This window comes from Phalaenopsis equestris, unplaced genomic scaffold, assembly GCF_001263595.1.
Source record: "Phalaenopsis equestris unplaced genomic scaffold, ASM126359v1 Scaffold000094, whole genome shotgun sequence".
Taxonomy (NCBI): domain Eukaryota; kingdom Viridiplantae; phylum Streptophyta; class Magnoliopsida; order Asparagales; family Orchidaceae; genus Phalaenopsis; species Phalaenopsis equestris.
This window is the reverse complement of record NW_018164536.1, coordinates 5807346-5816619: the sequence shown is the minus strand read 5'-3', so window position 1 is coordinate 5816619 and position 9274 is coordinate 5807346. Positions and strand designations below refer to the sequence as shown.

The following is a 9274-nucleotide window of genomic DNA, read 5'->3' as shown; positions in this document are numbered from 1 at the left end:
CTAGACCTCAACCAAAAGTGAGGTCAACATACATTAAGCTATCTTCATGTCTCAGGCTGGACCAGGCAATCTTGGCACCGCAGTTCGCCGGTCTTCATTTGGTCCTCGGTCGGTCCATCTTGGTTCCACAACTAGATATCTTCATGTCTTAGGCTGGATGATACACCGTGAAACTGCATGTTTTAAATCTACATTTAATACTCATTTTTTGTACATTTTTTATGATATTGTGCTTTAATGGAAGGTATTTTTGCATATTTTTTGTTTCAGGGACAAGAAATAAGCTTTTGGAGAAATGGAGCAAAAACAGTGCAATTTGAAGTCAAATCAAACAATGAAGAAAATTCTAATATGGCGCATTTTGTTGGAGCAAAATTCGAGCTGAAACGAGGTGAAACAGAGTGAAATGAAGCAAATTGGAGTCGCCCCAACTTTTGAACTGGCGCAATAGCACACAAACTGGCCCCAATGCGCCAATCACGTCAAGCAACATGTGTCATAGCGCTGATTCTGGCGCCATCGTGCTAGTAACCGTTTTGGACAGTTATTGCTTGATTTTGGCAGTTTTTAAGCACCATTTGGCACTTAGGAAGACACCTTTTGACATTTCAAACTCTTAGAAACTACAAGAATGTCCAGAGGTTGTAGATAGGAGTAAGAAACTTAGATTTCTACCTTTTCTAGAGAGAATAGTGAGAGATTTTGAGAGATATATGTAAGGAATTGTATAAACATTGTGTGGATCAGTAGGAAACTTCATTGGTGGGATTTTCATCTTTCTTGGAGAGAAAAAAAAGTAAGTATTGTGGTATTCATTATCTTATAATTGTTGTAAATACTTTTCTAGTGAATTTGATTTAATTTAAATAAAGTTAACTTTTGTGTTTTCTCCATACTTAGTTAGTAGTTTTCCTTATCCTTGTTGGCATCAGTTTTTTTATGTCACGTGTGTGGGATGCCAACATGAGCTAATCGGGATAACGCTTCATGCATATATTTTTACCGTAGCTCGAGACATCCGGTTGAGATCTTTCGGCGTATGTTGAGGGGCACATTGCCTAAGTCATTTTACTAGACACTGGCCCTCGCTTAGGCAAAGGCCGTCAGCATGTCACTTATCCGGTGGTTTCAGTCGGACCAGTAGATCGCATGCCTCACGTCGCGAGAGAAATTGGCTCAAATTGGCCCGATCATCAGTGAGTTTATTCAAATGACCCCAGATGACGAAATATACCGCGTGATCATGCCCAGAACGTCGATTTTATATAGGGGGTGTTCATTTCACCACGAGGCAATATGCGGGCTAAAAAGGTGTTAATTTTCATTTTCAACCAATCATCGAAAAAAGTGGTCTGCTTGACCCCAATGATGAAACGAACCGTACTATTACGTTCAGAACGTCGATTTTACCTAGGGTGACGTTCATTTCACCACGAGACCTTGTCCAAGCGAAAACCGTGTGAACTAAAATAATAATAATAATAATATTATTATTATTATTATTATTATATAATATAATATAAAGTTTAAAAAATCCTTATCCTCTACTATAAAAAAAGAGAACTCAAGCACGCCTGGAGAGATCCTATCGCATCTGCCTGCATACCTTCTTCTTGAGCCGCGAGCCCCATCACATTAATATATATATATATATATATATATATATATATATATATATATATAGATATATATTTCAAAGGAGAAAAGCTAAGAATTGTGTTACCATTTGTCTTGTACTAGCTGTAAGCAAATATTTAGTGGATTTGATTTATTAAATGATGAAGATTTCTATGGTGTTCTTCATGCTTTGTGAGAAGATTTCCTTTACCTTTCGCTTGTGATGAATAAGTAGGATTTGTAGGATGTGTAGAATGTTTTTAGCATTGGTTTTTAATATCAATTTGATGAGTACTCTTTTATACTTCTTTTATCTTTTGCATTGACCATATGAATTGTTAAAATTTTTTGTGATCCGTTAGGACTCGGAAGAACGATGGAAGAACATCTAAAGTATTCAAATTGTTCTGTAGGCTACAATGAAAGTAGACTATAGGCAATGCAAATAGATAGAGAAATATGTTTTGATGGGTTCAATATAGAGTTTAAGAAATTAAAACTAGGTAAACTAAACTTCTTTATATGCTCCTATTTGTCAGTAGACAATATAATAATTCATATTATTCGATTCTACAATCCACTTACGAAATAAAAAAAAAAAGGGTTAACTTTTATATCCTAATAATCAGCAATCCAATTAAGTTAAGTAGATTTTAAAAATTAGAATTAATTGAAATAGTGTTTGAGTAGTTGGTAGAACTTTCACTTAATCAAAACTCCAAACTAAGACCTATAAGTATTATATTAAAACTTTTCTTACAGGAGCCATTACCTCGTTCTTTGTGTGATTGAAAAATCTGGACTCAATGAAGCTCTATATTAATGAAACGATACACATACTTCTGTGAGAAATCCCAGTGTCCAAGAACACCTACTATTAAGAATTCAATCAAGTTGCTAGGGAGTAGATCAAGTTTTCTGATGTCATTACTAGGACGTACATAATTGTGATAATCATTGGGGTAGATCAACCAGCTGCCTTTTACACCTTCCACATTCTTTCTTAACCAGTTGAGGATGATTTTATTGGCCACCTCAGCCTAGCCATTGGTTCGTGGATGATGTACCGAAGCGTATTTGAGGTTAGTTCCTTGGTTTTGGAAAAATTATGAACCTTTTTGTCTATGAAATATGTCTCACTATATGTGATGATTATTAGTGGCAGGCCATAACAACAGATCAAGTTGTTCCAAATAAAGTTATGGACAACATCCACTATGATATAGACGAAAGCTTTGGACTCTATCCACTTTGAGAAATAATCCACTGTCACTGGGAGAAAATGAAGTTTTCCTTTTGAAGGTGGAAATGGTCCCAAGAAGCCGAGGACTACACGCTAATGATCGGTTGTGATTTTTAAGCCAACAGGTGTGCAACAAACCATATTTTTGACATTGGTCTCACCTCCTGGAGAATGCTTCGACATCCTTCTTTAGCGACACTCTCATTTTTCCTTCACCATGAGAGGTGAAGCTGAACAATTCTGTCCACTAAAAAAATTGTTGGAACTTATATGTCCACTAAAAACTTTCAGTATTTTTAGAGAGTTTTGAAGAATGCGGTGCACTTGTCACCCGATCTTAAATTGAATTGACATAGAGTTGTGATCTTGTCGGTTAACTCTTGAAACTCTTAAGCATTCCATGGGGGAGACATGTCAATCAGTCCTTGGATTTTATCCGGATTTGCATCTATGCCTTGAGGGGTCAAGAGGCAACCTAAGAACTTGTCAAATGAGGCCCAAAGATGCATTTTAAGCGTTTGAACCTCATATTCTATTTTCTTAAGGTTTGAAAATTTTATTTTAGGTCTTTTATATGTTGTAATGTTGTTTGAATTTTCACAAAAACAATATCGACATAGACCTCAATATTCTTTTATATCTGATTTTTTAAAATTACATCCATTAAACGCTAGTGCGTGACCCAAGTGTTCTTAAGCCTAAATGGCATTACATTATAGCAAAGCGCTCCCTCAGCTGCAATGAAGGTGGTCCTCTGAGGTTCTGTCGGGACCATCCAAATCTAGTGATAGCTATAGAAAGCATCTTGAAAACTCATCACCGAGTATTTTATGGTCCAGTCCACTAGGGCAACGATCCTTAGCAGCGGGTATCAATCCTTCGGGCAGACGGCATTTACATTGGTGAATTTGGCACACCTCCTCCACTTTCCATTGATTTTATGAATCATGACAATGTTTGAGAGCCAAGTGGGGTATTGCACCTCTCAAATGTACCTTGCCTCCTACAGCTTCAATACCTCCTCCTTAATGAGTCCAACCAGTGCTTTTATTGAGTTCCTTGCCTTCTGCTTGATCGCGTCAAACTATGGGGCTCACATTCAATCTATGATAGAAAACATCAGTCGGTATCCCATACATTTTTGTGTTAGACCACACAAAGATGTCATAGTGGTCCCAAAGTGTTTGAATTAGAATCTCACAGTGAGCTTCATCAAAATTGTCAATTATTAGAAAGATTTACTGGGTTCATCTTCAACGATTGGGATCTCTTAGGTGGTCTCACTAGTCTAGAGGTCGCCCTCCTTTCGATTCTACAAGTCGAGTAGCTCCTTCTCCACGCTTTTGATTGCCAAGAGGTAGCATAATCGAGATTGCTCCAAATCTCCTCAAACTGTTGTCGGCACTATTTTTTGTGTGGAGTTTGCCCGTAAGAAGCTGTCGGTCATCGGAATTGAAATCCCGTTGCCCGCGCTAACGGGGGGGGGGTGGGGGAGATACAGCTTCGAACGAACAGGGGTTAATGAGGTAAAAAAAATCGCGAAACGCGGACCGCGGGCAAAACACAGTATGAAAAACGCAGTTTTATACAATCTACCAAAAAGTGCGAATAAGGGGTTGGGCGTGTTTTCCAAACCGCCGCCCGCACTTATAAGCTGCCCCAAACGGGCCCATAGTAATCTGCATATAAGTTCGCTTTGATTTGATGAATCAAGTCAAAATGCGCGCCTAAACAGGGTATTATGAAACAGCTTAACCAAACAGGGGCAGAATCGTCATTTATCCAATAACAATTCCCAATAAACTGTTCTGGATAAGTTACCCCAAATAGCAAGCCAACTTATTATGATAATCTGCAGATTATCAGATTATCATAATAATCTACTTATCAACAGATTATAAATAATCAACAGCTGTCCAAAACAGAGCCCTAATAAGTATGCAATAATTTGTCCACCGGCAGGGCAGGGACAAAATAAGATGCTTTCATCGTTTATATTTGATGTAGACATCCCATCCGATTTTTTCCCGTCGGTGCCTCTACTCGCTAAATCCTCGACCAGAAGAGAACCCCGGAAGTCGCGACGGGAGCTCGCCGGCGAAGAAATCGACGGGATTGCGGCGGTGTGTCCAAAATCCTCATCTTTCTTTCCATCCCGCTCCTGCCCGTGACTCACGACAAAGAAGAAGAGAGTAAGTTGCGACCGGATCTTGTTCTTTCTGCACGCGTAAATCCTTTAAATCCACTGAACCATATAATTCTGAAGGTTTAGAGCTTAGATCAAGACGGAGGTACAACGGGATTTAGAAATGCGTTGGATTTATATAAGCATTTATGTTAGTTTTTTACCGTTTGATTTGGTAGGATTTAAATCCCGCGTAAATCCAAAAATCCCGTGCAAACTGCCTCTTAGTTTCATAATTTACTTTAAATACCGCTCAAGTCCAGCTACCAAGCAGCCCCAAAATAGTCATCTTCACTCAGTGTCTGAACTTCGAATCCAATTACTCTTTTTTTGTGCCGTGTTGCTTGTTTAGCTATCCATGAATGAACTCTTTTATGGCTAGTTTGCTACTTCTTTGTTTCTATTTGGTAGCTACTAACTTTACCTTATATGTGATGTTAGGATCTTCAAGTGCATAAGTTTGTTTCACAAATATGTCCACTATCTTTGGAAATTTATTCTGCATGGTTCGTCAATGTATCTTTTCTGTTTTGTCATTTGGTCCGATGCCAAATCATATTGCTTTTATCATGGATGGAAATCGTAGATATGCAAAAAATCGAAACATGGAACAAGGCAGTGGCCACGGAGCAGGATTTTCCACCCTTAAATCTATTTTGAGATATTGCTTTGAAATGGGAGTTAAGTATGTCACCATTTATGCCTTCAGCATTGACAATTTCAAAAGAAAACCAGAAGAGGTTCAATCAACAATGGATCTGATGAATGAAAAGATTGATGAATTGCTAAAAGAACAGAGCATTGTGAATGAATATGAGGTTAGGATGAACTTTTGGGGAAACCTTGACCTTTTGAATGATTCAGTGAGGTTCTCAGCTGAAAAAGCAATGAAGAATACATTTCATAATACAGGACCCGTTCTCTCTGTATGTGTGGCTTATACCTCTACAAATGAAATTGCTCATGCGATTCAAGAGTCTTGTTATGAAAAGAGAAATATGGTGACACAAACTCATGTTTATGGTCGTAAAAATGATTTTTTCAAAGAATTTGATATGAAAAGTATTATTTGATTAGTTGATTTTAAGCGGCATTTATACAGTTTTGACTGTCCCGATCCAGATATGATCATCAGAACTTCAGGCGAGACTCGCCTCAGCAACTTCCTTCTATTGCAATCTAGTTTTAGTCATTTGCAAAATCCAACACCTCTCTGGCCTGGTTTTTATTTTAGCCACTTAGTTTGGGCTGTTTTGCAGTATCAGAGGGGGTGCCCTTATTTACAGGAAATAAATATAAGAAGTAAAAAGATAGAATAAAAGAAGATCATTCAGGTATGAAGAGAAAACTATGGCATGTTTTGGAATTTTTACATTGCAATAATGGTCTAGTTGAATTTGGCTTCAAGTTATCATGGTCTGTACCCCATGGAGTTGTACAATAATTATATGGATGTATCATTTAAATGGGAGACACATTAAATTAGATAGAAATAATATTTTTACTTATATATAGTAATTGTGTTCATTGATGATATTGGAGATTGAGTTGGATTTTCTATGCTGCAAATATTTATCTCTCAATTGTCGTCATGTTATGGTTGTAACCATTTTTAGCTTCGCAACTATTTGTCAATTCATATTATCATGATTTAAAGTATGAATTTTTTCTTTTGTTATTTGATATTTTCTTACTTTATTATGTGTATTATAATCTTGAAAAGAGATAAAAAATGGATGTGTTTTATTTGCTCTTATGATTGCCAACTTATGGATGAGATATCCTTTTGATTTTAATTAATAATTATGAGAAATTGTCATTCTAGGTATCGTCTCTTTGTTATTTCTAAGTCAAAGTTTTGTTTGTTCTTCAATTGAAGAGAAACTTCATACCTATAAATGGTTTTATTGAACTTTTTCATGTTTTCCATTTGCTCAATCGCTTAACATGTTGATTCTAGTTTTTTATTCTCAAAATAAGGAACCCATTTGATTGCAATGCTTACTGTCATAGGAGTTCTTGCTCTTAGTTAGAAATTAAGTCTCAGGGCCTGTTTGGGGCCACTTATTTGTGCGGGAGGTGTTTTGAAAACACCGTGAAACTGTTTGTTTTGAGCATTCGTCTGACATTTTGAAAACTCGGTTTTATATTTATATTAGACGTGAGTCTTACTTCCTCTTGAATGAGCATACATTGCAGTTCATTCGTATTTCACTTATCTTTTATAGTGTTATAGTTCATGTAAAATGAACCATATTCAGGAGACAAGGGGTTAATGGTAAACTGCACAAAAAATTTCATTAACTTCCATTACTAGGGTCGTAAGTCTTGTTGTTATGCTCGTCATTTCAACGACATGCTCTTGCATAGTACGAGAACCATCAAATTTCATGTTGTTTAAGGTACTTAATAGTGCCCCAGCAAGAGACTTATTAGCAGAGTGAGACTTAGAACTTCCCTCAGCAAATTTAATGAATTCCTTAGCACTTTTAATGTTAGAAAATATACATTTTATGTTGTTTGCTACAGTCATTTGCGCAAATGTTAAGCTCAATCTGTTTGATTTTGCTCAAGTTTTATAAAAAGATTTCTACTCAACACTGTTAGAATCAGTAGAAGCATGGGGTTTCTCAGCTGTTAGTGTCAAATCAAGATCCAGAACACTAAGGTGAAATGGATTTACTCGCGCCATTCAGAGAAATTAAGCTCATTGAATGTCTAAACAGATGTAGCTTGCGAGTGAAGAGAAATATGAATATATACTGCAAAAAAATAGAACATGCTCATACATCAATGCTTCAAGTATTAAACTTAAACAAATATTCATATCCAATTAGATTAAATGAAATATTTAGTAGTGTATTGAAAATCTCCTTTGGGTGATATAACAATGCACAATAATAAACAGAATTGATGCTTGAATTGATAGTTTAACATAATTGATACTTAAAACAACACATTATTTTGGTGTATGAGCCCCGAAACTTCAAGTAGGCCAATGTGTTGTCTATTAAGTCTAAGATGGGTATAAGTTATCGTGCTTCTTGTTTTAATGTAGTCATTGAAAACCAAAAATCTGGTCTTAACACTTCGTGTTCTAGTCATTGGCCGTATTGTGCCCCAAAGTGCTCAGAAAGCCAATGTCTTGACTATTAAATCTAAGATGAGCATGAGTTCTCATGCTTCTTGTCTTAATGTAGTCATTAAAAAACATAGAGAATAAGAAATATTTAGGGTTCATTGGTTATACCATGCTTCAAAATGTTTAGTATACTAATGCCTTTCCTAGTAAATCTATGATGTTTGTGGGTTTCTGTGCTCCCTGTCTTAGCAAGTGCAGCAAATGCAGTCATTGAAAACCTGAAATCAAATCTTAATATTTTTCTATTTTTGTTCATGATTGTATTATGCTATGAATTGCTTAATTGGTCAATGTCTTGCCTAGTAAACCTAAAATGGGTGTAAGTCCTCATGCTTTTGTTGAATGTAGTCATTGAAAATATAGAGAATAAGAAATGTTTTGGGCACATTGGTCATACTATGCCCAAAATGCTCAGTAGGCTAATGGCTTGCGTAGTAAATCAAAGATGAGTGTGAGTCCTTGTGCTTCTTGTTTTAGTGTAGTCATTGAAAAACTAAAATCAGATCTTAACATTTTCTTATTCTGATTCATTGATTATATTATTCCCTGGAATACTCAGTAGGTCAGTGTCTTGTTTAGTAAATCTAAGATGGGTGTGAGTCCCCATGTTTTCTATCTTAATGTAGTTATTGAAAATCATAGAAAATAGAAAATGTTTAGGGTTCATAGTCGTACTATACCCCAAAACACCAGAAGGCCAATTTCTTACATAGTAAATCTAATATGGGTGTGAGTCCCTATGCTTCATATCTTAGTTTAGTCATTGAACGCTCAATTCTTAAACTCAAATTGAAAAAAAATTAGGTCTATAAGACACGAAGCTTAACTACATCATTCTTGTACTTTTTACCTTAAAGAGATGAAACATAACAACATCATCTTTAGACCTTTTTCACAAATCGTGTTAGTCTTTAGCATTTTTTTTCTTCAATAAACCATTATTGGATTGCTCTAGTTGCCTTTTTAAATCATGTGTAAGTTCCCCAACAACTTCCTTTCCTAAAATCTTAAATTAATTTTCTTAGCAAACATTTTCGTAGATGCTCAAATGTAAGCATTTAATGGATCATATCGATAAGAAACACTA

At 36.0% G+C, this 9274-nt stretch overlaps 1 protein-coding gene across 1 annotated transcript; it reads left to right on the top strand.

The window, feature by feature from the left end:
- Positions 1-4848: 4848 nt before the first annotated feature.
- On the top strand, positions 4849-6566 carry LOC110020371 (dehydrodolichyl diphosphate synthase 6-like). The gene is made up of 2 exons (XM_020718448.1): positions 4849-5052; positions 5487-6566. The coding sequence occupies exon 2, from the start codon at positions 5519-5521 to the stop codon at positions 6116-6118; it is 600 nt and encodes a 199-aa protein (XP_020574107.1). The 5' UTR covers positions 4849-5052; positions 5487-5518; the 3' UTR covers positions 6119-6566.
- The last annotated feature ends 2708 nt before the right edge of the window (positions 6567-9274 follow it).